General features: G+C 38.4%; 1 protein-coding gene across 1 annotated transcript in view; it reads left to right on the forward strand.

Annotated features, from left to right (window-relative positions):
• Positions 1-894: 894 nt before the first annotated feature.
• Positions 895-19,199, forward strand: part of Ppp1r21 (protein phosphatase 1 regulatory subunit 21) — a 66,855-nt gene continuing 48,550 nt past the window's right edge. The window contains exons 1-4 of the mRNA XM_076832733.2: positions 895-957; positions 13,976-14,044; positions 15,911-16,057; positions 18,164-18,265. Coding sequence (XP_076688848.2) covers positions 901-957; positions 13,976-14,044; positions 15,911-16,057; positions 18,164-18,265 — 375 coding nt within the window. The 5' untranslated portion in view covers positions 895-900. The remainder of the gene's footprint in view (positions 958-13,975; positions 14,045-15,910; positions 16,058-18,163; positions 18,266-19,199) is intronic.

Consider the following 19,199-nt stretch of genomic DNA (forward strand, 5'->3'; position numbering starts at 1 on the left):
TCCTTTTTTTTTTTTTTTTTTTTTTACTGTTAACTCCACTCTATCTGCTTGCTTGGCAGAAAACATCTGCAATTTCCTAACGGCCTTTTACTCAATTCACTGAAAAAGACTCTAACGTGTGCTTCCGGGGACAGGGGTGGGCGGGCGGTAGGGCTTGGGTAGAGAACCGACACAAAAGAAATTTCAGCATCAAAATACAAAAAAAGACAGTAAGGGTTTGTCTGGTCTGGAACAAGAGAAAGTGGCAGCAGCAAGAGTTATACATTTGGGGTAGGTCTGATAGGTCACAGTGCAGGGCATGTCCCGTGCTGCCATCTCCGGAGAACCAGATAGCGGAATACAGAGGTCTTTCTGTCCACGCTCCTTAGGAATAAGGTAACCATCAAATGCCAGTCGGTTGCCATAGTAACTGGGAAGCACGGGGTAGGTTAGAATTTTTGATGTTCTTAGAATGTTTCTTCTTCCGGTCCTCTGCTCTCCGCAACCACGGTCTCACTTCTCCGTCCCCCACCCACTCTGTATACTCATCAGTCGCTTCCCTTCTCGATACGCCCCGTCTCCGTTCCGGGTCGCCATCTTGTCGCGTGGTCCAAGATGGCGCCCTCTGCTCTCAGAGGCAGAATCCAGGCGCGCCAGCGAGGCGGCGCGCGCACGTGCTCGGGGGCGTAAGGGTGGGGCGGTGACGTCGGGACGTCGACACGCCTCCGGTGGTCGCTCCGCCCCCGGTCCCACTCCGCCTTCCTCCCACCCCGAGAACCCGGAAGCGGAGGAGGAGGCGCGGCGGCAGTGGCCGAGCAGCAGACGCTGGCTGAGCCGTGTCCTGGAGCGGGTCTGGGGTTGGGGGCGGGGGGCGGGACTGAGCGGCCTGGACAGCCTGGCCTGGACGGGGCGGGGGAGGCCATGGCCTCGGCAGAGTTGCAGGGGAAGTACCAGAAGCTGGCTCAGGAGTACTCGAAGGTACCCATCGTGGGCGGGGAGTAAGGGGTCCCTGGCCCTGCGGCTTTGGGTTGCCTTGGCAGCGACTTATCGGGACGGAGGGGGACCGCTGAAGGGGACGCAAGCGCGCCCCTCCCCGCCCCTCCCCTCCACCTTCTCTGTCCACCATTACCTTGCCTCTACCTGCAGCTCCCACGAGATGGGGCCGGGCGGTGGCTGGTTCTGTGTGCGTCTCTGCAGAAATGAGCTGGAGTTTGATTGTTCCTTCTTACTGAACTAGTGGGCTTGGCACTGGGATGTCAGAAATCCAGGCTTCTGGCCCTGAGGGGAAGAGAAAGGTTTGGACCACCCCTTCCCTAGCTGCTTCCTCACTTTTCCCATACCAAGTGATGGGGAAGATCTACCGTTGTTCTTCCCTTCCCTTAGGGATGATTAAGAGCCATTTCTGCCCCTAAATCGATTTGGGAGGGTAAATAGTGTCTTTCGTGTAAACTGCCTCACTAGAGATGGATGGCTATGAATGTATTCAGTGCTCTCGCAAGATGTTGTCTGGAATGATTTTGACAGCTTGCAGCTTGAGTACTAGGGCTGTGCCCTCTCCCCCTCTCTCCCTCTCTCCTCACTTTCCCTCTCCTTCCCTCCCTCCCTCTCTCCTCTCCTCTCCTCTCATTCACCAGGAATAGGACAGAACAACCAGCAGTTGCTCCATACATGTTGAATTAAGCAAAATAGGGACCTGCTCCTTTGTGTTTACAGCATCAGTCTTAAATGGTGGAACTCCTTCCTTGGACAAGGGTGGTGCAGTTTCTGAGTAGGGTGTTTCTGCTTTAATATTTTAATGAAGTTATTAAAGCGCTTTGATCTTTGGAAATTGATTCAGCAGTCATTAAGCTGAATTTTCAGTAATCTTGGCATTCATGGAGTCAATGGGAAGACTTAGCCCCCTTTTTACAGTTTGGAGAAATTGAGATGTACCATTCCCCCCCACCCCCTCCCCCCTTAGGATTTCATTCAACAGATATTCAGCAAAGTGAAATGAAATATTTTTGAAAAATAAAACCCGTATCTAAACATAAACACTTAAGTCTTCACCATCAAATAGGAGCCCTTTGAGGCACTACACATATTCCAACTGCAAAACTTTCTTGCATTACCATTTGAAATCATCTTAAGATCCTGTGACACAGTGTCAGTGAAGGCAAGTTTTCATCCTTTGAAGGAGAATTTCCTTGTTTGAAAGGACCAAAAGTTTGGAGCCAATCCATACAATGAAGGGGGGTAGGGTGGAGGATGGCAGTGCTCAAAGTTGCCTCTACTATATTTGGTTGAAAATGTTTTGTGGGTATAAAGGGACTGATTTTCTTTTTTGGAGAATAAACAAGCTCAGAAAGCAATTCCAAATGGCAAAAGAGGAGTTGCAAAAATGTTTTGAGCAGTTACTACATTGATCAAATAATTTTATAGCCTCCTAAAGTAATTAAAAAACTTAGTGGACAGATACTTAATGGACTACCTGTGAACATTATGCCAGGGTCCATTGAGTGAGGCAGGGTTCTAGCTATACGGGTCACCTTTAAGAGAAAGTTCAAACATAGTACATAATTATAATACAGTATAACAAGTGCTAGTTCAAAGGGAGCACCAAGGCAGTCCTCCCGGAGTAAGGCTAAAAGTTATTTAGATTAGGGAGTAGGGAAGGTGGAAGGAGGAGGTAGTAGCTTTCTAGACTCTGTAAGATAAATGGCAGAGTGGTGAAATGAGGTTGGAGAGGTAAGCAATTTGGACTGGATCATGAGTTGTGGATATCAAATAATAAGTGTGAACATTATCTTTTTTTTTTTTTTTTTTTTTTTTTAATCTCCAGGATTGAATTCAGGGTGCCCTACCACTGAGCTGTATCTCTGGGCATTTTATTTTATTTTGAGACAGAGTCTAAATTGCCCAGGCTGGCCTCCATATTCCACCCCTCCTGCTTCAGCCTCCCAAATAGCTGGGATTACAGGCATGTTGTACCGCACCCACTGTAGTCTTTATCTTTTGAGTTATGTTTTTTTTTTTTTTTTTTTAAGTTGGGGAGTGACATTACTTTTAGGAAAGAAACTGCTGACTGTATGGAGTATGGGTTGAAATGGGGCAAGATTGATGAAAAGGTAACTAAATAGTAGGCTATTGGAATAGTTTTGGGGAGAATAATGTAGGGTTAAATAAAGTTAGTGATTTTGGGGATGGAGAGGGGAGGCTGGAATCAGGAACCATAATTAGAAAAATACTTCTTAGATTACTTCCTTTTTGAGTGAATGCTTTGTTCATAGCACTAAACTGATGAAAGATATAAAGAGTGCATTAAGGTGCTCATCTTTGGGTCTCATCCATTCTTTTGGACTTGGTGAGTGAGGGAGGACTCAGCATTGACCCTGAAGTTCTGAGGTAAAGAGTTACAACTGCCACTGACAGATGAAGATTGACAGGACAGAGAGCCCTTTGGAACAAAGCGGGTGTTAAAGGCTAGATGCAATCATAAAATGTAGTGATGGAGGGCACATTAAAGTTAGGTGATTCACACATTAGCTTGAGGTGATTTTAGGGGTAATTGCTGAAAATTTCTAATGGAGATGACCTGGCTAAAAGTGAGGACAAAGTCTAATGTTTTAAAGTAATTCCCATAAAGATGAACTTTGAGAGTTAATCTGGGTAGAAATGTGGGGAACACTCATGGGAAGGATATGCCAGGAGGAGGGATGCTAAGGGGAATATAGGAAGTTTGTCAAACTTGGGACCATCTCCTTTATCGGGCCTGATCATTTCTTTACCACTGAGCTATATTCCTAGCCCCCCACCCCATTAAAAAAAATTTTTTTTGAAACAGGTCTCGCTAAGTTGCTGAGTCTCGCCTTGAACTTGTGAATCTCCTTTCTTAGCTTCTGAGTTGCTAGGATTACAGGTGTGAGCCATTGTGCCCAGCTCCTTTTCTCATTCTTTTACATTGCATTGCTATAGAAATTTTACAGCACCAGATACAGAGACTGGTCAAAAAATTTCATGTGCTTTTCCCTGTCAATTCCGGTGTGAGACATTTTCTAGATGAGTTCTATGCCCTCTTCATTCCTGTGCCTATGCAAGGGGTAGTCAATCATTTTATTACCTTCCCTGGTACAGAAATTGTGAGATGATACTGAAATCTATTTATTCTGTACTTTTGTTTTATTTAGGATACTAAGGAAAAAGATTTTCTGTTACTCTAGAAGGAAGCCTACATATCAGAAGAGCAGTAAGCACGATCCCTAATCCAAGGATTTTGAAAAATGTTCTCATTCTTTGGTGTACATCTCAGATTGTAATTCAGGAAAGGGTCTTTCCTTGCTTAAGAACTATGGTAATAATTTTTCATCCTAAAAAGTTTTAAAAACAACAATAACGACAACACACACACACACACACACACACACACACACCCAAAAAACAAAAACAAACAAAAAAAACCCCACCAAGTTTTGAGAAGCTCCCATAAAAGACACTGAGAATATGGTTAGATAAAAGATGAACCATGGAGGCCAATACAGGACAGAATTAGGAACCAACAGGTTGCTAAAACAAAGTGTTATAGAAAGGTTGATAAAAATGGAGATGAAGACTCCAGTGGTTTGGGCAACTAGGAAGTCATTAGAGGCTTTTAAAATGTCAGAGTCAGTAGTTTAAGGGAGGGAGAAGGTACGTAGAGACAGGTTTTCAAAGTTATTAGGTAAAGATGCAAGGGAAAGCTAATCAAGACAGTATTGCCTGTACCATGTGTGAGCAAGTCTCAAGATCTTGCTAATATTTGTGTTGTGCTAGGTCAGTGATTCTCAAAGTGTGTGTCCTGGACCCCTATTATCTGAGAATGGATTAGAAATGCAGACTCCTGAGTCTGCCCTGGACTTACTGAATCTGAAACTAGTGGTAGAACCCAGCAAGTCTATGTTGTAACAAACTACTGTGATTTTGTTGCACATTATATTAGTAAGTAAGTGTTACTGCCACATAGTCCCTGAGGCAGCTAACTTATAACAAATGTTTATTTAGTTCACAGTTTTGAAAGTTCCAAGCCCAAACAGTGAAAGGCGTAGTAAAGGCTCACCCTTGATACTTATGGCATATGGTGAATGACAATGGCAGGAGTACTTGGGAGCAAGCACTTACTTACCTTTTGAACCATCATGACAGACAGACAGACCCCAGGGTCCACAGAGCCTCCCAATGTGGCCACCCTATAGACCAAACCTTTAGATATGAACTTTTGGGTGACCCTGAACATTCTAACCATAGCACATGCTAAACTTTAAAGATCAAAGTTCAAGAAATGGTATCAGAAATGGAGAGGGGGAGCAGAGAAGTGGTATTAGCAAAGTATTAGTTAAATAATTTTGCTAAAAATTAAATTTGTCATTTTTCCCCAGTCCTTTAAATTTTTTTTGTTAATTTTTTTTAGTTGTAGTTGGACACAATAACTTTATTTTATTTATTTGTTCTTATGTGGTGCTGAGGATCCAATTCCGTGCCTCACACGTGCTAGGCGAGTACTCTACTGCTGAGGCACCACAGACCCTTTTTTGTTACATTTTGAGACAGGTTCTTGATATGTTGCTCAGACTGGCCTTGAATTTATGCTCCTCCTGCCTCAGATTCCCAAGTTGCTGGAATTATAGGCATGTGCCATCATGCTTTCTCTATTATTGAAACTAGTTTTTTTTTTTCTTTTTGGTACTAGGGACTTAACTTAGGGGTGGTTAGCCACTGAGCCACATTCCCAGCACTTTTTGTATTTTCTTTCTTCCTTCCTTTCTATTATTTGATTTCTTCTTAGATATACATGACAGTAGAATGTATTTTGGCCTATTATACATACATGGAGTATAACTTCCCATTCTTGTAGTTGTACATAATATGGCATTACACTAGTTGTGTATCCATATATGTACATAAGAAAGTTATGTCAGATTCATTCCATTGTCTTTCCTCTTCCCATCCCTTCTCCCTTCCCTTCATTCCCCTTTGTCTAATCCAAAGTCCTTCTGTTCTTCTCTCCACCTCTCTTATTGTGTGTTAGCAGCTGCATACCAGAGAGAACATTTGTCCTTTGGTTTTTTTGGGATTGGTTTATTTCACTTAGCATGATAGTCTCCAGTTCCATCCATTTACCAGCTAATGCCATAATTTCATTCTTCTTTATGGCAGAGTAATATTCCATTCCACATTTTCTTTATCCATTCAGTTGTTGAAGGGCACCTGAGTTGGTTTCAGTTTTGTGAATTGAGCTGCTATAAACATTGTTGCAGCTGTGTCACTGTAGCATGCTGATTTTAAGTCCTTTGGGTGTACATCGAGGAGTGGGATAACTAGGTGAAATGGTGGTTCCATTCTAAGTTTTCTGAGAAATCCTGATACTGCTTTCCATAGTGGTTGCATCAATTTGCAGCCCTACCAGCAATGTATGAGTGTACCTTTTCCCCACATCCTCCCCAACATTTATTATTTATATTCTTGATAATTGCCATTCTGGCTGGAGTGAGATGAAATTTCAGTGTAGTTTTTAATTTGCATTTCCCTAATTGCTAGAGTTGTTGAACATTTTTTTCATATATTTGTTGACCAATTGTATTTTTTCTGTGAAGTGGCATTGGCACCACTGATTAGGTTATTTATTTATTTGGTGTTAAGTTTTTTGAGTTCTTTATATAGGAGATTAGTGCTCTGAGGTGTAGATGGCAAAGATTTTCTCCCATTCTGTAGGCTCTCTCTTCACGTTCTTGATTTGTTTCCTTTTCTGTGAAGAGATTTTTTAGTTCGAGACCATACTATTTATTGATTCTTGATTTTACTTCTTGTGCTTTAGGAGTCTTGTTGGAGAACTCAGTTCCTAAGCCGACGTGATGGAGAGTTGGGCCTACTTTTTCTTCTAGGAGGTACAAGGGTCTCTGGTCTAATGCCTAGGTCCTTGATCCACTTTGAGTTCAGTTTTGTGCAGAGTGAGAGATAGGGGCTTGATTTCATTTTGCTGCATATGGATTTCCAATTTTCCCAGAACCATTTGTTGAAGAGACTATCTTTTCTCCAACATATGTTTATGGAGCCTTTGTCTAGTCTGAGATAATGGTATTTATGTGGGTTTGTCTCTGTGTCTTCTATTCTCTTCCATTGGTCTTCATGTCTGTTTTGGTGCCAATATCATGCTGTTTTTGTTACTGTAGCTCTGTAGTGAAATTTAAGGTCTTGGTATTGTGATGCCTTCTGCTTTACTTTTCTTACTAAGGATTGCTTTAGCTATTCTGAGCCCCCTATTTTTCCAAATGAATTTCATGATTGCTTTTTCTATTTCTATGAAGAATAACATTGGAATTTTAATAGGAATTGCATTAAATCTATATAGTGCTTTTGGTAATATGGCTGTTTTGACGATATTAATTCTGCCTATGCATGGGAGATCTTTCCATTTTCTAAGGTCTTCTTCAATTTCTTTCTTTTATGTTCTGTAGTTTTCATTGTAGAGGTGTATCACCTATTTTGACAAGTTGATTCCCAAATGTTTTATTTTTCTTGAGGCTACTGTGAATGGGAAAAGTTCCTTAATTTCTCTTTGAGTTGACTCATCACTGATGTACAGGATATTTTATTTAGAGACAGAGTCTTGCTGAGTTGCTTAGGGCCTCACTAAGTTGCTGAGGCTGGCTTTGAACTTGTGATTCTCCTGCCTCAGCCTTCCAAGCTGTTGGGATTAGAGGCATGTGCAGCTGCACACAGCCCTCTGGTACTTTATGAATCTTTATTTGAAGCAGTATAAACTGATAGGAGAGCCAAACATTCATTAATTCTCTAACAGTTTACTTTGCAATTAATGCTTCTTTTAGTTGTGAAGGAGATCTCCATTGGGAACTTTTTAGACTTATCCTCTGAGTACAGAGCTACTTCTATTGGGAAAGAGTCAGTTTGGTTCAGTGTGTTTTTTGTTCAGATAATGAGGTTTGGTGGAATCTGATTATCACTCCTTGCTGTGAGAGAAGTAGCCTCAGGAGCTGGGTTGATATTGAAGCTGGTTTGAAGAACAACTTTGTGTTCAGTGCTATCCAATGGAACTGTCCATGAGAATGAAAATGTTCTTTGTGCTGTCTAACAGATTAACTACTTGCCATGTTTGGTAATTGGCATTCAAAATGAAGTTAGTGTGGATAAGGAACTAAATTTTAGATTTTATTTATTTTAAATAAATTTAAATCTACCTTGTTGAACGGGGCTTGTTTAGATCTTAGATCAGTGCGTCCCAAATGTAGATATCTGTGTGATTCGCCTGAAGACCTGGCTAAACTGCAGATCCTGTTTTAGTGGTTCTGGGGTTGGGTGTGAGATTCTGTTCCCAAGCAGTGCTGCTGCAGCTATCTAGGGACTACACTTTGAATAGTGAACAGCTAGGTCCTAGAAAGACAAGGGTTGGCCCACTCTTCCTCTTTAGTTCAGTGTCTTACCCATCCAATCACTGATGGCGGGTAGCTTGACTGCAAGGGTTGAGGGTAGTTGTCCTCGTGAGTTTCCCTGCGTGAGAGCAGGAGCAGGAGAAAAGGTTCCATTTTGGGCTGGGTTGAAGAGGAGTTTTTTTTCCTGCATCAGTGACAAAATAAACCCAGACAGTAGTGCATAGTAAGTAGCCTGCACATGGCTTTATCCCTTCCTGGCATAGGAACAAGCAAATAGCCCGAGAGAAAGACCAGGTGGTATTCCCAACACTTTAATATACTTAAATACTATACCTGGAAGGAGTTTTAGGGATCATCAAGGCCAGGTAAGGCAATTCATATCTGCAGATAACTTCAATGTTCTGAAGCTTTTTTTTTTTTTTTTTTTTTGGTATGTGTGTGTGTGTGTGTGTGAGAGAGAGAGAGAGAGAGATGCTGGGAATTGATTCCAGGGCCTCGCATATGCTAGGCAATCACTCTGTCACTGAGCTGCATCCCCAGCCCTTTTCATTTATATTTTGAGATAAGGTCTTTCTAAGTTGCCCTTGTTGGCCTTGAACTTGTGCTCCTCCTGTCTCAGCCTCCGGAGTAGATGGGATTATAGGCATGTGCCAAGGCACCTAGCACATTCTGAAGCTTTGAATCAGAGTTTAGGTGAGGCTTAGGGTTACTTGTTGCCCACATAACTTTTTAATGAAGAAAAGCTGTATGTTTAAAGGCTCATTTTATAGGGTTATAAAACATGTTTAAATGTCAAACTGTCCATTGCATGAAAACAGCCATGTAAAAAATGATTTAAACCCAGATGATTGAGGTTTAAATGAACAATGCATGTGGGTGACTCACTGAAAACTCTCCACAAAGCCCTCCAACAGTTTGTGTTTGAAAACTATAAATCCCTCATCTCTGACCAGTTGTCCTATGAGAAATTGTCAGGGTGGTGTGAGAGAGTTCATAGTTGGCTCACCACTACTCTGTGTCTCTAGAGAAATAGCTTTGTGATAGGCCTGGGTGATGCTGGACTACTCCAGAACCGAAGTTAAACAGAACAGGTCTGGGCACTAGTTATTAGAGAAGCATTCTCAGGACATGTGAGGATTCTTGGTGTCCAATAGGACCACGAGGTTCTAATCCTTTGGAGAAGGGTCTTAAGAAATGTTAAAGTGACGATGGTCTCTTATAGTTGTATGATGCGTTACATTTAAATACCTTTATATTCAGTAATTTGATTAATTGACTAAAACTTTGAGTGCTTTCTCTATCCACAGCATTGATCTTTCATTGTAAGCAGGAAATACAAGGAAGTATATTGGAGTCTCTACCACGAAGAACAGTTTATATTAACAGATGGGAGAGGAGTACAGAAATCATACATAAATAACTTTAAGAAATTAAAATTGAACAGTTTAGTGAGAGATGTCTTATTACTAATAAATGCCAAAGAAACTGAGAAGCAAGCTCACTATGTGCTGCAAGGAGCAATTAGGAAAAAACTATGGAGGAAGTAGGATCAGAGGTAAGAAGTGGGCTTCTAGAAGGACAGATGGGATCTGGTTGGCCAAAGTAAAGAAAGGCTGTACTTTCAAAATAAAGATAAAGTTAATCAGATTTTTCAGGACAACAAAATGAGATTTAGAAGGATTAAGAGGGCTACATAGTTGGGATTTGGAGGTACTGTCCTCCACTGAAAGGAACAGAAGAGCTTGATGTGCAACGTCTGGAAATAGCCTGCATTGTCTTTTGGAGTTTTTGTGTCTAATGGTGACTAGAGGGCAGTTGTTTCTCCGTTATAACAACATGTATTGAATTCTCCACACTCATCTCCTACCAGCATTAGAGCTCATCTGGTGGTCTTGGAACTGTATCTAAAACAGAAACACTGTGTTTGCCTCCCCTCTGTGGTGAATGCTGGAGAGGAGGAAGATGAAATCTAAAAGACCAGACCGATCACAGCACTATCAGCATTTGACATATTGCTCATTCTGTTGTGCAGTCATGTGGTGGCAATGATGCTGAAATGCAGGGAGCATCAAATGCTACATAGTATAGTTGGAATGGCAGTAGATTCTGCAAAGCTAATCATTGTTATCCTTTCCTACTTACTAAATAATACACAGGTATTTTAAATAAACATTTTTTTAAAAAGCAGTATTTTCTGTTAAGCAGTTTCTTTGAAACCATGTTGAGTTTTCAGTTTAGCAACAACATTTCCAAAGAGAAATCCAAATCATGTTTTATTATAATCAGATTAAATATTAAATAATTATTTGAATGTTCATTTTTACTTTCTAACGAAGTGGTCTTTTCAGTTTGCTTTCATTTTGCATTACCAATGAAAGGCGTGGTTAATTTATGTTTGAAATTGCTGTGATTCTAGCCAGTGTGGTGGTATATTCCTGTAATCTCAGCTGTTTGGGAAGCTGAGGCAGGAGGATTGCAAGTTGGAGGCCACCTTTGGCAACTTAGTTATACCTTGTCTAAAAATAAGAAACTGAGGATGTAGCTTAGTAGCAAAGTATCCCTAGGTTCAATCCCCAGCACATGCATGCACACACACACACACACACAAGAAAACTCCCCCCCCAAAACCTCCCAAAACAAAACAGAAAAACAGACTAAGTAACACATTATTCACAAGTATGTTAATATTACTTAAAAAGTAGAATGTTAAAAAAAAAAGTAGGATGTTGCATGATGTAAGTTAGTATTAAACTGGTATTTCTCCCTTTTGAACTTATAGATCAGAGGTTACCAAACTTTTTCAGTAAAGAGCCAAATAATACACTAGTACACCTTTTAGGCTTGGGGCTATACAGTATCTATTACGACTGTTAATATCTTTCTGTTGTACACAATACAGAAACTGATGAGTATGGTTATGATCCAGTAAAACTTTAAAGTAGGTAGAAAGCCAGTTTGGCCTGCAGACCTTAGTTCACCAACTCCTTTTCTAGAGAGTTTGTCCCATAGTTTCAGATGTAATATTTGCCAAACATTTTACTTATAGGATGACTTACATACTTTAAAGATGCCATATTGTCCTAATGTCCTATTTAAAAGACACTCTGTTTTATTCTTCATGATAACACAGGATATATAAGTTCTAGATTATGATTTTCAGTCTATTTTAATGGACCTGTGTCAATTTCATTGAAATATTAGCAGAATTAAAAACTTGGGATTTAATAATGGATTGTAATGTTTATACTCTTTTTTTAAAGAGCAGGAAGTACTAGTATTGCTAATTATTATTATTATTATTATTTTGGTACTGGGGATTGAATCCAGGGGCACACAAGCAACTGAGCCACATCCCCAGCCCTGTTTTGTATTTTATTAGAGATAGGGTGTTACTGAGGCTGGCTTTGAACTTGCAATTCTCCTGTCTCAGCCTCCCGAGCCACTGGGATTATAGGCGTGCGCCACTGCGCCTGGACCTAATTATCTTTTCATATTTGATCTTCCCTTTTAAATTACAAATTTTTCAAAACGGGGACCATATCTTTTATTTCTTTCTATCTCCCATATCATTTAGTACAATGCCTCCCTTGGGCAAAGTATAAAAAATGCACCTGTTGTCCCTTTGGGTCCATTCTAATTATGAGACTTCAGTTTCCATTTGTGAAATAATTTATCATTTCAAAATTGCTTTGTGTAGGTCCCTTATCTGGTTCTCACAACAGCCTCAGAAAAAGGAAGATAGGGTATATATATATATTCATCCCTTTTGTAGACCATGTGGCTGATGTTCCAAAGGTGAAGTGAGTTTCTCAAGTTTATGTTGTCTAATAAATGGCACAATGGCTTTCTGTTGTAGCAGTTTAGTGTGATGTTTAACTTTCTAAAAGTAAGTTCATCTTTTTATTCTTTTAGTCATAGAATTGTACATTTTCTATAGAGTTTAAATATTTAGTTTATGGTTTAACAGTCAAATATTTCTTTTTTTTTTTTGACACAGAAGAATCATTTTTCCATAGTTTAAAGGAAACAGATCTGAGTTATGCACAATTAGAAATAGTTTTTTTCCCTAAATCTCATAAATAAAATTGTCCTATTATTTCATTTTCAGAGAACAGACTGGCCATTCATGTTTTCTGCACTGGGCCCTTGGAATATGAGTCTGTATTTATTCTTATACATGCTGTGTTCTCTTTGCTGTGAATATATTACTCTTACTAGATAAGTGGATTTTACCTTCTAGAACTCTGCCAGTGATGGTTATACAGATATAAGTCAAAAATCAAACTGCGTATTTTTTTTGTTCACATACTTTATTTTATTTTATATTTATTCACATACTTTATTTTATTTTATATTTAGAGTCAGGGTCTTGCTAAGTTGCTTAGGGCATCACTGAGTTACTGATACTTGCTTTGAACTTGCACCTCCTACCTCAGCCTCCCAAGCTGCTGGGATTACAGGCGTGTACCACTGCGCCTTGCTTGTGTGCTTTATTTTAAATAAAGTTATGCCTGAATTTTTAGTAGTTAGCAATGGAGGAAAAAAAAAAAAGCTCAAGTTCTCCCTCCTCTTCTCAAGCTTCCCCTTCACCAGCCTGCTGCTTTTTTTTCCCTTCAATATAACTTTGTAAAATAGCAGTCACCATTGTCTAGTTGGCATTACAACAGTGGAGTCAAACTGCTAGGGTCTGAATCTCAGCATTGCTACCACTTCTTCGTGCCTCGTCTTCCTCATTTCTAAACTGGAGGTAATTAGAATACTTACTTCCTAGGATTGTGAGGATTAGGATTAGATGAGGTAATGTGTAGAAAGCACTGCGGATGGTGCCTGGTCTTTAATGAGTGTTAAAATGCAAGGGGATATTATTATTTTAAAAACTGAACCTGTTCTTAGTTTTCGTGCACTGCCTTGACTGATGCCTGATAACAGGTCTACCATTCTAAGGCCATTGTCTGTGATGACATTTGCAAGTCTAATATGAGGTGGTGTCCTGCTGGGTATGTTAGTGTCCCACAATTTGATTTTTTAAAAATATTTTTAATTTTTTTAGTTTTTTAGGTGGACACAATATCTTTATTGTATTTTTACGAGGTGCTGAGAATCGAACCCAGTGCCTCACGCATGCTAGGCGACTGCGCTACCACTTGAGCCACTTTCTTATTCCATAATATGTCCAACTATATGTATTTTACTAATTATGTGCCAGAATTTCAAGGAAAATGGCAAATTTAATACCCTATTATTTATTATATTTTTTCTTTGTTTTCATTCTTCTTTTCATTTTCTGTATTTTTAATTTAAGGACCTGACTTAGTTTTACATAAGGAATGTTGGGCTAAAAATGGGAGACATGGATTTTAGTTACAGTTTTGTCATCAATTAGTTTTATGTCATTGTGGAACTCAGCTTGTGTGTCCTTATTTATAAAATGGCAAATTATGATATCTGCTACGTTCTTTGGGGGCACATGCGTGCACAATTTGTGTGTGTGTGTATTCACAAGAAGATATTTATTCAGTGTAATGATTCCTATAAAGTAATTACAAGTGATCTCTAATTGCTTTATTAAAAATAATTATTGCTTTCTCTATTTTTAGCTTCGGGCTCAGAATCAGGTCCTAAAAAAAGGTGTTGTGGATGAACAAGCAAATTCTGCTGCTTTAAAGGTATCTAACGGGTCATTTATGTTGTGAATGTTAAGCGTTTGGTGATTCTCAAAGCAGGGGATTCAGCTGGTTTTCAGGGTTAAAGTCCCAACTCTGACACTGATTCACTAAGGATAGGGGATAATAATATTCTTTTTTTGTATTTAACACTCCTACTTGCTTAGGAATTACTATTATATGAATATTATATTTTGATTTTCTTAGCTAAAAATTACTTTAAAAGTGTTATTTGACTTTAATACATTTCTTCTGTACCTTGCCTTTATTTAGCTAAAATCCATCTGGATTAATGGGGCTTCTCATCTGTGGTCATCTCCAGACAGCACTTGGAGGGGGCTATGTTGTATTCATATTTGTATCCTTGGCACTCAGCAGATGGTAGGGCCCTAATAAATGGATTTGAATGTATAAATCATTTAGTCTATTAATCTTGCCTTTAGTTGAGCTAGTTGATATTAATTACCTTTGTTAATCTGAACACTGAGTGATAAATTTTACCATCAGCACCTTTGTTGACCTTAGTGGAGAAATATGATAGGAAATGAAGGAATTTGTTTCTACCTCATTTTGGTAGGCATGTAATAAATAATGCTTACTGATATTTTTAAGTGATGGATAATTTAATACTAGGATGTAGATTCCTTCTTGGACAACCTAACAGAATAATCTAGCAGACTGGCAAATTATCAACTATGTTGTAATTACAATGACCATTGTAATGAATAATAAAACAAAAAGTAATTTCTTTACATTATTATAATAAGTTACCACTGGTTGACTAATGTTCCAGCTCTACTAACCAGTCATTAATTTTGGAAGACCCTATCCCAACCTCTCTCTAAACTTCAGTTTCTGCAAGGGGGATGATAATGTTATCAGCCTCTATAGAGTTGTTGTAAACCGTGAATAAAATAATAAATATACTTAGCATTGATATGTGAGTGCTCCATAGATGGAAACAGTGGTCACCATCGCCACTGCCACCACTGTTGGCACTATCGCTACAATCATAGTTAATCAAACAACCAGCAATAGGAGGCTGTCAAACATGAAAGCAGACTACAACAAATAGGAAATACTTTCCCCAATAATAGGCTTTAAATGAATTGCTGGGTATGGTAAATATTCATGGACTTGACTTTGTGTGTGTGTGTGTGTGTGTGTGTGTGTGAGACAGACTGTCAGATTGGGGCACTCTACCTGAGCCACATCCCCAACCCTTTCTTATTTTTTATTTTGAGATTGGGTCTTACTAAGTTGGTGAAATTGGCCTTGAATTTGGAATCCTCCTGCCTCAGCTTCCCAAGTAGTCGAGATTACAGACCTGCCCCACTACACCTGACTATTCTGTTTTTTTCAAAATAGAGCCAAACTAAATATTTCTCTCTAGCTTTCCATATTTCCATATTTTGACTGATTTAAATTCAAGCAGAGAGGATTTATAGAAAAAAAGAAATACAAATACATTTTTTCCCATCCTTGTTCACTAAAGGGTATCAATAGTGAGTTTGAGTTCTCTTAAAACAAATTCAGGTTTATAAATTTGTGTCCTCAGGCTTTGTGTTTGTTCACCGTCATAGATTTAACAAAATATAGTTGTAGGTATCTTAAGTTTTCAACACTGTTATTTCAGTATACTTGCTTTTTAAATTTTATTTTTTAATTTACTTGGTTTGGCCAAAAGATGGTTCTTTTCCCAAAACACAGCTAAAAACATAAGAACTGAAATGACAAACATGCAACTCGAATTTCCTAAAGCAAGAGATTTTGATTATATTTTCCTGGAACAAAGATTTTTTTTCCCCCCTATTATCTTAAACCTCAAGGCTAAAGGGTGAGGTACATTTTGTTTTCACTTTGATATAGGAACAACTGAAAATGAAGGATCAGTCATTGAGGAAACTACAACAGGAAATGGATAGTTTGACATTTCGAAATCTGCAGCTTGCCAAGAGGGTAGAACTACTTCAAGATGAACTATCCCTAAGTGAGCCTCGAGGCAAGAAAAACAAGGTAGGTTCTTTAAAGGCAAGTTACTGTGGCTCTTCATGAAGCGCAGACACTGGTTTCAGCAGAAAACCCCATCTCCAAGTTCTCTAACATTTTATTATTATATGTTGATATTGGGTCAAGGAAGCAGATGTTTGCTATTAATATCTACTAAATATGCAAAAGTCAGTTTTAAGAGATGTATTAGCACCAAACTTGTATATAGTTGAGTTAGTGGCTGAGAAAAGTCAGTGGAATATTTCACATTGGTCACAATAGTTGATCTCTTTTAGTTACATGAAGTTGCCATTAACCCAAAGTAGGGCAAACAAAATGAGAAATATTGATAAACTTTAACTATTCATAGGAAAGTGACAATTGAAACACAGGTTTCAACTTAGGTCTGTAAGTTTAAAATAGATGTATTTTCATAGTGTTTATTCTTATGAGGCCAATTTAGTATTCTTGTCTTGAGATTTAAAAATAAATGTTTTCCCTTAAGTTTTTTTTTTTTTTTTTGGTCAGTTAAAATTGCTACTGCACTAGGATAGATGTTTGGTATTTTTGAACCTCCTATGATTAAGAAGTTGCTTTTGAGGGGGGTAGTAGGGGCTAGTGATAAAGTCTTGTAAGGTAGAGAGCCATACTCCAGAATGTATAGGTAGAAGCGGTTATAATAGAGTGGGTAAAAGTGTACAGTGACTCCGAAGAAGCAGTGTATGTCTCATTGTGAGTGTTAAATGGGATCGTGTGAAAGTGCCTAGGACTCTATTTGCCACATAATATGTGAATACCTTTTCCATATGTATTTCCCTACATGGGAGGATTCTCTGGAGTGGTAGTGTTCAAGTTAAGGGGGAAACAGGGGATAATAGACATGTATTAGAGTCACTTGGGAAGTTGTCAGAATACACATGCCCTGGAAATTTTGAAAGACCCCTGGGAAGGAAACAGCCATCTAGACTTCAAACAGGTGCACCAGGTTATTAATATCCCCTCCCCTGCTAGACTACAACTGTTTAGCAGAGGTGTGGGTATAACACTTGTGAATTATTTTTAATTAAAGCTATCCAAATTTGGAAGTACTTGAGGCCCGCAAACATGTCAATCAGCACTGTTCTTTTTGCATCTCTTGTGTTCAGACGTGATTAATATTTCATGTTACTATTGTTGTTTATACATAGCAGCTCTGTTTTCAGAGGGCTTTTAAAACTAATTTATGGAGCTGAGGTTGTGGCTGAGTGGTAGAGCTCTTGCCTAGCACGAGCCAGGCACTGGGTTCGATCCTCAGCCACATAAAAATAAATAAATAAAATAAAGGTATAAAAAAATAAAATAAAACTAATTTATATTGAATCAGTAGGTAACTTTATTTTAAGTGAAGAACGAGGATACAGAAAAGGGAGAAAAGGGTGGTGTCTGATGTTTGAACACAATTGCATTGTTAGATTGTTCCTTGAATAGTCTGAGTTCTGTGAATCATCTGAAAACAAATGTTCATTATTAGATCTTTTAAATAGTACTATTATTCTCAGTAGAAAAAGTGAATATTAGTTAAAAAGCAAAGTGAAGGGATTTTAAAATAATCTTTGAGCTTTTTTCTTATGTTTATTTATAATAGCTTTATTTTACATGACTTTTTTTAAATTTAGAAATTTATGTGATTTCTTATATAGCTTATCTTTGTGAAATACTGCTACATTATTTATTACAATTTCTTAAGGGAGTTTAATAACTCAGACTCGTAGAATTGCTAAAATTCTCATTTCTGAAACTGAAAGATTAAATTGAAATGGTTTTTATTAGCATACTTATTATTACTAGCTTTCTGGGTCTGCTCTGTCTTCCAACAGAATTACCCCTGAATTTATCTACAAAGAATAGTGAACCTTATCTGTTATTTTCTGTCATTCTCTCTTTCAAGTTCTCCTGCTTTTTGGAGTGTTTACACTTCCAGTTTGTATCATGTAGGAAAAGTTAAATGATGGACTGTATACCTTTTGCAGGGTTGTTTGAGAATGGTGAACACATAGAAGAGACAAGCTACTAAGGTGATAGAGAATCTGTGTACCTTAGGATGTTTCTCTAAAGGATGAAAGTTATGTGGACATAACTTATTCTTTCCATCAGAAAAGTGGAGAGTCTTCTTCTCAGTTGAGCCAAGAGCAGAAGAGTGTCTTTGATGAAGATCTGCAAAAGAAGATAGAAGAAAATGAACGGTTGCATATACAAGTGAGAAAGATCTTTCTCTTTTTCTCTATCAATTAAAAAATGGGTCACACAATCTGGAAGGTGGAAAAACCAAAGCAAATACACTGCTTTGTGTCCAGATGGATTTTTAATGTCTCTTGAGGTCTTTAAATTTATTTTCATTTCTCAAATCTTACATATGTCTTGATTTGGATATCTGCTTTGAAGTATATGCTTTTATTCAAAATACAGCAGAATAGCTTTATAATTTAACAATACAGAAATATACTGGGCACTATTCATTTTGCACAGGAAAATGATTGGATGGGTCATTTAATGAGGTTATCAGGAAGTAGGGTTTGCTTTCTAATTTATTAATGCTTAGTTGGTTTTTATCAGTACCTCTGTTAGACTATAATGCCTTTGAGGGTGTAGACTAGGTATGCTTTGTATGCCCAACTCCAAGGTAGAACCTTACTCATGGCAGGTACTCGAATATTTATATGGTGTTGAAAAGTCACTGTCAGGCATTGTGTATTACTCCCTGGCTGTTGGCATGCCTCAAACCATTGAACATATTGTAAGAATCGTAATGCAGTATATCCAACTGTCCTTCCTAATTTTTCTCGTTTTTGGTCAAATGATGGAAAATAAATATGCACAAATTCTTATCTTTGAAAATCTTAAAAAATGAGCTTTTTTAAGCTCACATGAGTATATTTTGTGTTTTACGTATTCGTAATTCTTAATCAGTATTAAATTCTTATTAAGGGAAAGAGCTCTGCCTTTTTTTAGGAATAGCACTTAAATTTTTGATTATTTCAGTGTGGAAGTAAGTAGAGTTGAAGTTACACTCTAATCAGTTGAATTCTCTGTGTGCCAAAAATTGTTTCAATAGAAATTCATGAGACCGAGAGGAAAGAAGTTCAGGCTTTGGGTAGGTTCCTTGTATTTAAATCTCATTTCTGCTATATTT

The sequence above is a fragment of the Callospermophilus lateralis genome, chromosome 14 (genome assembly GCF_048772815.1).
Source record: "Callospermophilus lateralis isolate mCalLat2 chromosome 14, mCalLat2.hap1, whole genome shotgun sequence".
Classification (NCBI taxonomy): Eukaryota; Metazoa; Chordata; class Mammalia; order Rodentia; family Sciuridae; genus Callospermophilus; species Callospermophilus lateralis.